At 48.8% G+C, this 13,374-nt stretch overlaps 1 protein-coding gene across 1 annotated transcript in view; it reads left to right on the plus strand.

Moving 5' to 3' along the window:
* The first annotated feature begins 11,849 nt into the window (after window positions 1-11,849).
* The window catches only part of CLDN19 (claudin 19), a 41,099-nt gene continuing 39,574 nt past the window's right edge, over window positions 11,850-13,374 (plus strand). The window contains exon 1 of the mRNA XM_088464099.1: window positions 11,850-12,375. Within this exon, the coding sequence (XP_088320225.1) occupies window positions 12,153-12,375 (223 nt within the window). The 5' untranslated portion in view covers window positions 11,850-12,152. The remainder of the gene's footprint in view (window positions 12,376-13,374) is intronic.

Below are 13,374 nucleotides of genomic sequence, written 5' to 3' on the forward strand. Positions count from 1 at the left end.
ACTAAAAATTCCAACTGCTCCACATGGAGAGCACCAGTACGGATCTGTAATACATGAATCTGTCGAGTGATGGTTCCATTAGTGATATGACTGCCATCCACCGCAGAGAGGGATATAGCATGAGGAAGTGGCAGTACAGGAACCTGCAATTTCGGGACCAGTTCAGCAGTGATGAAATTCCTGGCCACTCCTGAATCTAAAAGAGAAAGATTAATGCTGTGCCTCCAGCACACATCATGCAGGGATAATAGTCAGCCTGCCTGCCAGCCATCCAGTCAGTATTTGTTATTTATAAACTGTCCGGAGCCTGGCGCTGTGCAGAGATAATCAAATTGTCAAGTGGCAGCTGGCTAAGGTACCCCAGCTCTCCCGCAAGTCCCCCCCCACATATTATGAATGACATTGTGATGTCATTATGCGCAATGCTACACCATTCTGTTCTGTCCCTGCCTGTACCCTTCTGTTCTGTGACTGTCCCTACCTGCTTCCCTGCTGTTGCAGTCATGGACCACCTAAGAGGAGCAGGGACAGGAAGCCTGATGACAAGTATATAGAATCGCAAAGGAGTGGGCACTGCCAACTTTAGGCAGCAACAAGCTGCAAGCACTGTCTGCTCTTTGCAAGCACTCTCCCCACCCATGAGGCAGCCACCGCAGCAGTAACACTGACTTCAGCAGCCTGTGCCAGAGATGGTGTATGGTGTGGTAAGTGATCGTGTAATTTTACTCAATACAGTCTTCATTAAAATGAAATCCTCCTATATCCGTGTAAATTAAACCTGGCCCATTAAGTTTAACATATTGGTCTGGACACTAAATATTAGGCAGCAGATGTCAGAGTATATATATATATATATATATATATATATATATATATGCAGAAGTTGGATTTTTTTAAAGACTTTTGTTGCCCATATCTATCATGTTTACTTTTTAATATCTGAATCTTAAATGTATCATGTTTTGGGGACAAGTGTATTTGAAAGAGACTGTTGCTTGGGGTTGATAATAGCACAAGATGTACTGTACATTACTGTACATTACAAAGATGGAGGTAGACTGGGGGCGAGAGGGGAGATTTGGAAGGGGGGCCCCAGAGATATTTGCGTACTGGGCACCACGATTTCTGTTCCCTGCCCTGCTGCCAGGACCCAGGAGAAGCGGCTGCAAAGGGAGACTACCAGAGCAAGATGCTGGTGCTCAGTAACCTTTCCCATGAGAGTGGCCTGGGGGTAGGGGGACACTACCCAGCAAGCTGCTGCCAGCATGGAGGGAGGCTGGGGCACCGAGTTGACTCCTCCATTCATTTAGCTTGTGTTGTGTGACTACTTACACATGTAATAGGTGCTGGAACTCAAGCTGCAAATAGTATTGGGACCGCAGGCTGACCATTTGACGGGAGGAGGGCCGTCTATGGCCATTGCCATGGGCACGTTTGTTTTTTAAGGAGATTGGGTATTATCTGGTTTTGTTATATTGGTTATCTGATCAGGAAAACATATGTGGCTCTATGTGTGTGTGTGTGTGTGTGCTCTCGTATATATATCTTTCTGGGCACTTGGGTCAGAGACAACACCAACACTGGCGGGACGTCTAGCATGGTGGGAACCTGAAATAAGGTCCCCACAAGTCGGACCCTAGGAGGTGATAGATGAGGCATGCCCCCATGATCCAGCATAGAAATTGGGCATATTCCCAGGAATTACAATTCCCAGACAGATTTGGGTGTCCATGTGCATGCCATTTTGTGTGTGTGTGTTTGTGTGAGCTCCGACCTACACTTCCATGGTGGGTGGCATCCAGGAGGGCGCTCCCCAGACCCTATTACCCCCCAGTCATAAAACCCACAACCAGGCAGTCCTGTGTTCCGCTGCCCGGCCGGTCCCGAAAAAACTTGGCCTGGCTGTTGAGCGGCGCCAAGGCGAGTCTGGCAGCGGGGAGAATTGGTGGTTCAGTTGGCAGGGAGGCTGGGCAGACTCCCCAGAGCGGTTTAATAGTCAGATTATCCCACCCGCCCGTGGCAAGGGGTCCAACTGCAGCCAGGGTCCCTTTCCAGGCAGGTTGGCTGGCATCCCAGTGGGCATCCCTCCCTTTCACCCCCAGCCTTCCCAGTTCCCCATGCAGGTAGGACTGCGACATGCTGCCTGTCCGGTCCCAGAGATTTTGGCCAGGTCCCTTGCAGCTGGCAAGTGGAGCAGTGCCAAGGTGAGTCTGGCAGTGGGGAGAAGTGGTGGTTCACTCAGCAGGCAGGCTGGGCGTACTCCCCAGGGGCACTTAATAGTCGGATTATCCCACCCACCTGGGACCTGGTGCAAGGAGGTCCAAATGCAGCTGGGGTCCCTTTCCAGGCAGGTGGGCTGGCATCCCCTTCAGGCATCCCTCCCTCTCACTGCCAGTCTTCCCAGTTCACCATGTGGGCAGGGCTGCAACAGGCTGCTTGGCCAGTCCTGGAGTGCTGGGTTGGACTCCCTGCGGGCTTAATAGCTAGATTTCCTCACCCATCCCTTCTCCATGGAGCCAGGAGGTTTACCTGCAGCATGTTGCCCCTCCCAGACATCTAGCCTGGCATCCATGGTGGGCATCCCTTGACTCCTTCCTTCCACTTTTGCCCAGTTCTAGATTAAACACAGGGCCAATAAGGCATTTTAAAACTTCCCCCAGGCACTGCTGTGTGGCCAAGTTGCAACCAGAGAGAGCCATGGTGGCAGGAAGGGGGAAGAATGGCCTGCTACATCCCACCAGGCAGGTGGCTGGCATCCCTGGTGGGCATCCCTCCTTTTCACACTCAGCCTTCCCGGTTCCCCATGCAGGCAGGGCTGCAACACACTGCCCTGCCGTTGGTCCCAGAGAACTTGGCCAGGTCCCCTGCAGCTGGCACGCAGAGCCGCACCCAGGTGAGTCTGGCAGCAAGGAGAAGTGGTGGTTCAGTTGGCGGGCAGACTGGAGTGGACTTCCCAGGAGGGCTTGATAGTCAGATTATCCTATCCCCTGGGGCAACGAGGTCCACCTGCAGCCAGGGTCCCTTTCAAAGCTTAATAGTTGGATCATCCCACCCGCCTGGGGCAAGGAGGTCCAACTGCAGCCAGGGTCCCTTTCCAGGCAGGTCAGCTAACATTCCCAGTGAGCATCCCTCCCTTTCACACCCAGCCTTCCCAGTTCCCCATTCGGGCAGGGCTGCAACACGCTGCCTGGCTGGTCCCAGAGAACTTGGGGGGCTTAATAGTCAGATTGTCCTACCCCGGGGCAAGGAGGTCCACCTGCAGCCAGGGTCTCTTTCCAGGCTTAAAAGTCAGATCATCCCACCCACCCAGGGCAAGGAGGTCCAACTGCAGCCAGAGTCCCTTTCCATGCAGGTCAGCTGGCATCATTGGTGGGCATCCCTTCCTCTCACCCCCAGCCTTCCAGGTTCCCCATGTGGGCAGGGCTGCAACATGCTGCCCGGCCAGTCCTGGAGAATTTGGCCAGGTCCCCTGTAGCTGGCAAGTGGAGCAGTGCCAAGGTGAGTCTGACAGCGGGGAGTCTGGCAGCGGGGAGAAGTGCTGGTTCAGTCGGCGGGCATGGCTGGGCAGACTCCCCAGGGGTGCTTAATAGTCAGATTATGCCACCTACCCGGGGCAAGGAGGTCCACCTGCAGCCAAGGTCTCTTTCCAGGCAGGTGGGCTGGCATCCTCTTCAGGCATCCCTCCCTCTCACCGCCAGCCTTCCTGGTTCACCATGTGGGTAGGGCTGTGATACACTGCCCGGCAGGTCCTGGAGTTGGGTTGGACTCCCTGCGGTCTTAATAGCTAGATTTCCCCACCCACCCCTTCCCCATGGAGCCAGGGGGTCTACCCGCAGCATGTATCCTCTCCCAGGAATCTAGCCTGGCATCAGCGGCAGGCATCTCTTGACTCCTTGCCCAGTTCTGGATTAAACACAGGGCTAGTAAGGCATTTTAAAACTTCCCCCAGGCACTGCAGTGTGGCCAAGTGGCAAATGGGCAGAGCCATGGTGGGTGGAAGGGGGAAGAGTGGCCTGCTACATCCCACATGTGACTGTGTTGAGAGAGCCCACAGAGATGCCAGGGGAATTTTTAATTTTATTTTCTCAGTTGCTGCAGTGTCACCAGGTAGCCACCAGGGGCACCACAGTGGGTGGGTGACGGAATAGTGGCCCACTACATTGCGCATGTGACAGCATTGAGGAAGCCCAAAGAGATGCCAGGGGATTTTTTTTTTCTCAGGTGCTGCAGTGTCACCCGGTGACCACCGGTTGGCACAGCAGTGGGTAGTGCCCACATGTGGCACCACATGTGAGGTAGTGCCCGTAGAGATGCCAGGGGATTTTTTTTAACTTCCTCAGTGCTGCAGTGTCACCAGTTGGCCACCGGGGGGTGCCGCAGCAGGTGGGTGAAGGAAGAGTGGCCTGCTAAATCCCACATGTGACAGCGGCGAGGGAGCCCACAGAGATGCTAGGGGAAATATTCTTTCAATTTCCTCAGTGCTGCAGTGTCACCAGGTCGCCACCAGGGGGCACCATGGTGGGTGGGTGAAGGAAGAGTGGCCCACTACATCCTGCATGTGACAGCTGCAGGGGAGCCCACAGGGGACCAGGGGATTTTAAAAACAATAATAAAAAAATGTCTTCGCTGCAGTACCAATTCCGGTGACTGAGAATTGGGGTGTGGCCACTGGTAACCTATCCCCACAGCTCTATGCCCACCTCTATGGAGCCCGATCCTTGCCCCAAGGCGCAGCTGATTCCCCTTGGAACTTGACCAATGGAAGTGGCGATGAGGTCGAACTTCCCCCCTCCGGGTTGAAATCAGTTCTAGGACCCTGGGTAAAGTTTGCACAGGTGTCATTAAAGTGGGTAGTGCAGCAGCAATTGTGTGACCTTGGCAGGGATTCATTCAGGAGATTTACAGAGAGAAGGGAGACAGTCAAGAAAGACTGGAGACAGTCAATAGAATTAGGCCCGAACTGAGATCAGGGCCGGTCTTTTTTTTTCAGAACAGCCTCCTGGCCACTCGCATAGCTGTGGGTGACCAGGAAGATGGTCGTGATGGTCAAGACCATCGCGACCATCGGGCTTGCCACAAGCCCCAGAGAGATTTCGGCTCTAACAGAGCCGAAATCTCTCCAGCTGACATCAACCGTGATGTCAGCGGGGCCGCCCCCAAACGGAGGCGTTTACATGGGAACGCCTCCGTTTGGGCAGCCACTCCCCCGGCTCACCCACCAAAGGGGGCGAGCTGTCACTCAACATCGACAGCTCGCCCCCTTTTTTGCGAGACCCAGAGCGACGGAGTGCCTGCGGGTCTCGCGCATGCGCACGACGGAGCCAGTGGAAGCTACATCCCATAAGGCCAGCAGGCTAGAATGTGGGTGGATAAATGGCCCCACCTTTTACACCCTTTACCCCCCTGGGACAATATTAAATCAGTTAGGTGTAGAGCGGGATGCGGTGGGTTGGGGGAGCGGGGTCCCCTGTGGACCAATGGCTTGGCCTCACCACTGTGTGGGGATCTTAGCTGGGAGGCTTGAGATGACTTTCTGACTGCTGCCTATCCAACCACACACACCCCAGGATGGCTTGCACTGATTTCCCAGTGAACGGGTTGTTGGGTGAGGTGGAAAAGTAAATGGGTGCTGTCCTTGGTCCTGCATGGAGTGAGCCCTACTGTTCCTCTTACTCTGGCCTCCTCCTTGGTCCACCAACCATCTGCTGGGGCCTGCTTAGTCCATCTGGCCTCCTACTTAGAACCGCATGGGTGTGTGCCTCCACCTCATTTGTGTGCTGACTGCCTGCACCTGTTTGGGGAATGATGCAGTGAAGGTCCCCAGCCTTCTTGACCGAGAGCTACCTGGTTGATCCTACTGAAAGCATATACTTATCGCAAAGATTAAACCATGCTGCCCCGGAATCCTTCCACCCCTGTGGATGGGACTGGAGATGCAAAGAGAAAAAAAGGATGAGACAGGAGTGGGCTGAAGAGGTGTGGCTAGCCTGAACCCATTGCACCTGGCACGGCTTCCAAGAATAGCACCTGGCATGGCTTCTGAGAGGACAGCTGTTGCTGTAGAGTGATGGCAACCCAGGATGGTTGCCCCTTGGTAGGTTTGCCACTGTGTTTACTGGGTGCTCCTTGTAGATGGAGGTCTCTGTCCCAGGTCTTGGTGTTGGGATGGCCTGGGGATGGAGGCCACTGTGAAGGAAGGATGGCTGCAGGGCCCTTTCTCCCTGCTGTGCTGTGCTGGCCTCTGGTCCAGGCCGCCCCACTGCTGTCCATTCTGAGCTGATCCAGGTAATTCCCATGATCTCCCCGCCTCGGAGATGGGGGGGAGGCATGGAAGGGTGAGACATGTGGAAACACCGGCCCACCCTACTGGCCTGTGTGAATCATGGTTCCCCAGAGCCTGGCTGATGGGTGCAGTCAGAGTGGTCCCCTTTTGGCTGGTCCAGGTTCCACTCATGTCCTCCCCACCCCAGAAATGGGGGGGAGGTGTGGAAGAGAGAGATGTGTTGAAACACCGGGAGTGCCCCATGTTCAATAAAGTTTATTCTGGGATCGGCACGTGTGTCGTCATGACATCATGCCACGCCGCTGCAGGGTGAGTTCGGAGGAGCCCTGGCATGTGAGGAGCAGCATCTGCTGGGGAAGAAGCAGCGAAGATGCCAGCTGGAACAACTCGGAGCCTTCTTCAAGGAAACAAGGTAAGTAGTAAAAAGCTGTCCACAGCGGGCAGGGCAGGGAGGAAAAAAAGAGCTGGGCAGACTCGCAGAGCACTAGATTTAATAAGGGGGGGAGTGAAGTGGGGAAAAGAGCTGGGCAGAGCACTGGATTTAATAAGGGGGGGAAGTGAAGTGTTGGAAAAGAGCTGGGCAGAGCACTGGAATTAATAAGAGGGAGGGGTTGGGGGACGTAAATGCTGAAAAAGAGCTTGGCAGACAGGGCAGAGCACTGGATTTAATAACTGGGGAGGGACGAATGAAGTGGGGAAAACGAGCTAGGCAGACTGGGCAGAGTACTGTATTTAATAACCAGAGGGGGAGTGAAGTGGGGAATAACAAGAGCATGGTAGATGGCAGAGCACTGGATTTAATAACCAGGGAGTGGGGGTGAAGTAGGGAATAAAAGAGCATTGCAGATTGCAGAGCACAGGATTTAATAATCAGGGGTGGGGGGAGTGAAGTGGGGAAAAAAGAGCTGGGCAGATGGTAGAGCACTGGATTTAATAACCAGGGGTGAGGGAGTGAAGTGGGGAATAATAGAGCTGGGCAGATTGCAGAGCACTGTATTTAATAATCAGGGGTGGGGGAGTGGGGAGTGAAGTGGGGAATAAAGGAGCTGGACTGAGCACTGGATTTAATAACAGCGGGGCGGGGGAGGGGGCTGGCTATTTTGTCAGTCCCGTGCCCCACAGTTTCTGTTGGCAGCCCTGGGCATCCCCATGGGGTAAGAATACCTAATTAGATCCCCGTGAGGTTCAATGGTCTCTGGTCCTTCCCATCATACTTCTATGGCACATCTACGCCGGGTAATGTGATATCGATTCCCGCCAGCATGCATCAGCCTGCTGTACAAGCTGTTGGAGTGATGTGAAAAAGATGTCCCCGCAAGGGAGGTTCCAGCCATGGTTCCTGACAAGGTCACAAATACAAGTATGTGTGTGTGAGTGTGTGTATAACCTGGCAGATATTATTGATGTTGTATTTGCTTGTAAAGGCCTCCCATTTGTAGTTGTTAGAGTTTGCTTACTCTCAAGCAAAAGTCACAGGGGGAATTAAATTCTGTGCAGTATGTCTTGCCCGGATGGGCACATTAGCTAGTTATGGTGATACCAACATGGCAAGTTTTATCTTACACCTCTATGGGGTGCAAGGAGAAACTTGCAATGCCAGCAGATGCAATGTGCCAGATAAGACCCGATAACTATAATTTCTCATTGCTATTCGCGGCAATAAGAAATTAAGATCCGCCAGGATGTACTAATATACACAGGCAAGGATGGGGGATCCGAAAGTAGCCCATCCCCGTGAAATGTAAAAGTAAAGTGATTATTGCTAATGCGATCACTTCACTTCTAGGTTTGGGACCCGGTGGTTTACATCAGACTGTACGTGTGCGTACGCCCATTGCCGGTGAGGGATACTATGGATCTCTCCCCAGGTATGTTTTTCAAAGTGGCACTCACAGGCTGCAATGGCTTACGACAGCTGAAGGTGGCATTATCTACCGGTGTCAATCTCTGGAACGCTTTGCATTCTGGACCTTGGTAACGTCAGCATTTTATCAGCCCCCATAGAAACCTATGAAAGCTAGTTTCGCATTAGAAAACGGGGGATCTCAGCACATATCTCTAATGCTGCCGCCCCCCTTACATCCATCCAGATGGTACTTAATATTTGTAGGTAGCCCCCAAAAAGGATATTCCGCGAATATTTTCTGATACATATGTACCATAATGTTGAGGTTTATCAGAATATTTTATGGGGACACTCTAAATTCCCAATCCTCTCCAGTGTGGATCACTAGAATGGTGCCTGTATTTTATTTGGGTGTTTTCGATGCTCGCTGTGCTGTATATCAGTAACTAAAATCCTTTCTGTATTGTATACAGTTCAAGGAATGTTCTGTTTTTAATAGTGGTCACTACAATAGTCGCTGCTTTTGTCAGATAAGAATTGTAGGTATTATATTTGTTTATAGCTTTTTGACAGTACAGTATGTTATTGCCTATATAAGCCACACCCACATTAGATAAACCACACCTACTGGGTATTTATCACACCTATTTTTTTAATTGCAATGCGTCAGGGCCACTTGCTTGTGTTTGCCCCCCAGACTAAAAGTTGTCAGCCAGCGCCTGCATAGGATGACTTGAATTTTGAAGTTCAAGCTGTGTTTCATGAGTCTGTGTATTTATATTTAATTATACCAGATATGATAAAACACTTACACCTCGAGGAATTGATATTTTGAAATGAATACTGAAAACAGCTAATATTTTGGAAGCATTACTGATATAAACCTGAAATAAATGCTAGTTCCTTCTTCCTAGATTAAACATCCATACTTTGTTTCTCCTCAGTACAACCATATGATTATTTTGTTGTGATTTAATTTTGCCAATGCACACACTGTTTAATGAATCATTTTCAATGAGTGGCTTTGTTGTAAAGCCATGACGTGATTGAGTTTAGTCCCACACACATGTTCATTAACCCACTGAGCTGGAGAGTGCAGACAAAGCCTCTCTCTGCTGCTGGCAATAGACACTTAGGGGTCACACTGATTGCATAGCAAGCTCCTGGTGGACTGCTCACCCCCCTTGTACACACTGTATACACCCTTTCCAATGCCAATGGCATATTGATTGATTGCTTTAAAGATTTTGCTTTAGATAAATCCATATTCTCATCAAATACCAGAGTTGGGGTTACCAGTGAACCAGTCACTAACTATTAATAACATCTTCTCCCAATGGTGTGTTTATCAGACGGGTCCAAGGTCCTGGGTTACCCCACACTGCACACCCTCTATCTCGGGCCTACAACTGTGGCTGTCCATGTGGCACTCCCCCCTCCCCCTCCCTTCCTATACTTGTCCAGTAGCGACATCTTTCCAGTGGTATGCCCAGAAAGATGGCTCGGCACAAGAGCTAGCAAATAATCCGGGCACCGTGCTCTCTTTGGCACATGCACCATCTTTCTGAACATACCACCAGAAATTTGACAAAGCCGGGAACAGGTTTTGGGGAAGGTGTGGGGGGCCACTGCACTACAGCTCTTAAATGGTCGTCTCCTCCCTTCTGGCTAGAAAAGATTATTGTCACTAGCTGGCAAGCCAGGTTGGGACTTGTAGTTCTACTTCCACAACAGCTGGTAAGCTACAAGTTGAATAATCCTTATTTAGATTAGGTAAAGTTTTAGGGCGGGATGTACTAAGGGTAGAAATGCGGTAGAGCGCCAGAAAATTCAGTTTTGGGGGGCTTTACCACATTTCCCATATGTACTAAGCACCGGAATGCATCTTTAGATGGCGTTACCCAATGGAAGCCTATGGGCTTCTTTTCAGGATGCCCCCGGAGAAGGATCCAATCGGATCTCTCCCTGCTCCCCCCTGAAACGCTAGAGGGACTTCTGGGTCAGAAACCCGGAAGTCCCTCTATCGCAAAGCACAGCTCTTATTATCGCCGGTATGCACCCGATAATGGACAGTATGTATGGCATCGCAAATGTGATGCAAATGTGATCCCGCCCATAGTGAGGTTTCATATTTACTGACTTACACACTACATTAGGGACTAAATTAACCCTGCTACTGCTAACAATAATTTAGAAAACAATGAAATGTTTAAAATCACTTAGTTTTGGTCTTTATTTTCCACTCACTCTCTTACTTAGAATGCCTCAGTGGGCATATCTATAATGGATGCAGGGTGTGCAGGGCCCACGCACCCCTTGGTACAGAGGGGCCCATACTGCACACCCTGCACCCATTTACAATACTTACATTTCTGTCGGCACCACAAATATCACCGGGAACATGGCACAAGTGCCATGTTTGAGAGATATGCACATGAGCCATTTTACCAGAGATTGGCGCATGCGCAGTAGCTCTACTGAGGATATGTACCGCTGACACGGCCCCTGCCCTATTGAACTACCTCTGCTTAGAATTTATTTGCCACAGTGTCCATCTTCATGTATATTAGAGTGAATAGGAATGTATTGTATGATGGTTGGTTATCAATTTTGGAGGGACCCCTTGCCATTTTCCTTTTTACATTTTGAGAACTTTCAAATTTTCAATACAAATAAAGCACAGCAGTGCTTTCTACATACACGCCTGCCAGAGGCAGGTTTTTGCTTTAGGCAGGCTTGTCGGCAGGAATGCAATTTAGTAAATCTGGGGTTTGTATACTATTAATGGGGGAAAATCGGGATGGCTTTTCTCTCTAAAGTGTGGTTTAGAGATTAGTAGATTGGCGGGAAAAATATGCAGTCTGGATTTTAAACTCGACACTTACTAAATATTATATATTAACAGTGGTGCATGCAGGGGGGGTTTCTGAGTACCTAGAAACCCTCCCCTGCCAGGCCGATCCATCTCTACAAACACACTGATTACTATTACATTTTTTGTGTGAGACAGATTGCTTTGTATCTGTCTCATTGGGCTGCCCTGGAGTTCTGAATGGGCTGTAATCAGAGCAGCCACACACGTGTGGCAGCTCCTTGAAGCCACGGAGATGGCAGAGTCCAGGTATATTGTGTCATACATAAAGGGCTGATACAAGGTTTTTTGGCAACCTAGGCAAAACATCAGCCTACTGCTCCTAACCACCACCAATACCCACTTCCCAGACCCCAATCATATACATTCCACAGCTGTCCCACTAGCATTAAGTCCAATTTAATTTTGTGATAGGCAGACTCAGTGGCACCCCCCCTAGATTCCAGTATCCTAGGCAGCTGCCTAAAGTTGCATAATGGTAGAGCCAGCCATGCCTACATATATATATATATATATATATATATATATATACAAATACATATATAAATATACACATACATATATACACACATGCAGTACTTATACTTTTTTTTTCCTTTGGTCCAGGATCGATGATTTGTATACATGTGCTGTGGTTGCCCCTGATTAAATTAATATATTATATACAGTATATATATATACATATATACATTTTATAACAAGAGTACAGTCCAGCTCTCTTCGGTGTGCAATGTGTTAATTCTAAATTCCAAGTTTCCTGCCTTTTACTCTGTGGGTGTTACTATGAATTCCATTAATCCAAAAACCAGCCCCCTTGCATTCTGAAAGCTGCTTACACATGTAGACATTAGTGTGGGTATTTTTTTTCTTTATGACCACTTTGTCCCCTGAGTGTCCTAGAGACTCAGTCAAGTGTAAACATGAAGTTCTGGAAATCCAATTATCCCATCCACATCTCAGCCTGGGAGACCCTTGCCATGAATTGCTACTGATCTGTGTCATTCTGGTTTCACCACTCTGCAGGGAAAGTGGCTTCTTGTAACTGAAGATAGTTGCATTCACCCACATCTGTCCTAAAATTACAGATTGGGTGGATACATTTTGTCTAATTTGAAATACTTTAACTTTATTTAAGGAAAAAAAACCTCATTATGGCAAATTCAGGAATCCAGCTTCTTGGCTATTTTCTGGCTCTGGGAGGATGGATAGGGATCATCTCCACCACAGCATTACCTCAGTGGAAGCAGTCTTCATATGCCGGAGATGCGATTATCACAGCAGTAGGACTGTACGAGGGCCTGTGGATGTCATGTGCTTCTCAGAGCACTGGGCAAGTGCAGTGCAAAGTTTACGACTCACTGCTTTCCTTGGATGGTATGTAATAAAAGAGGATATTTACACCCCAATTCCTAACCTATTATTCTAGTGCTGGAATCTGCCCTATGTTTTTCCATAATGCGAGCACTGGCAATGTTTTATTTCATGTAATGTGTTATATGTGCATTTTTTTGTTTTTGATTAGTTTAAAAAAATATGTGTATATGATAAATAGCCTAGGCAGAATTCTACAGAGTTGGCAACTGAGAAAACCAAGGACAAAGAGTGTAATATTTGATCTAATTAGTTTGAGTAAGATTTATGGCATACAGTAAGTAACATAATCCCAAAGCCAAATTAGAGCTGTCAGGCTAGTGTAACTATTTATAAGTGTTAACTGGTGACAGAAAATAGTATTAATAATGACTGTGCAAATTATTACTATCTACTTACTGGTAAATGTGAGGGAACAATGTAATAGCATAACTATTGACACCACTGCCCCTCAATAATCTACAATGTATTATGCCTGGTATATCTTCAGGAGAGGGACTATAATTAGGTAACAGAGGCAGCTGAGGAAGGGCATCTGCACATAGGGGCTCAGCCTGCATTGAGCTACCATATAATGGAGTTGAATGCAGCTCAAGTAGATATTTAAAAAAGGGATTATTCCTATGGCGATTGAAGGGCTGTTGGCAGGGCAATGCAGCGTTAGTACTTGACAAATACTAGATTCTATATGCAATATGTGTTTTCTTTCGTTACCAAGCATCGTATGTTCAATGGCTGTTGAATGGAATACAGCTCAAGCCATGGGGAAATGCAGGCTGAACACCTATATGTATGTTTTCTTAGGAGCAGCTAGGCTTAGGGAACATGACCATCACTCTGCTTCTAGCAGAGCCAGGAGACTGGTTAGGCAAGGGAGGCAGATGCCTTGGGTGCAAGGGTCCTGGGTGCAGGTAAAATTCCTGTATCTGTCATGGCTCTGATTATTTAACATTTTATTATCATTGACATATTATCATTTATTTAGATTTTGTTACAGTGCTC

This window comes from Taudactylus pleione, unplaced genomic scaffold (genome assembly GCF_031769625.1).
Source record: "Taudactylus pleione unplaced genomic scaffold, aTauple2 ptg001575l, whole genome shotgun sequence".
Taxonomy (NCBI): Eukaryota; Metazoa; Chordata; class Amphibia; order Anura; family Myobatrachidae; genus Taudactylus; species Taudactylus pleione.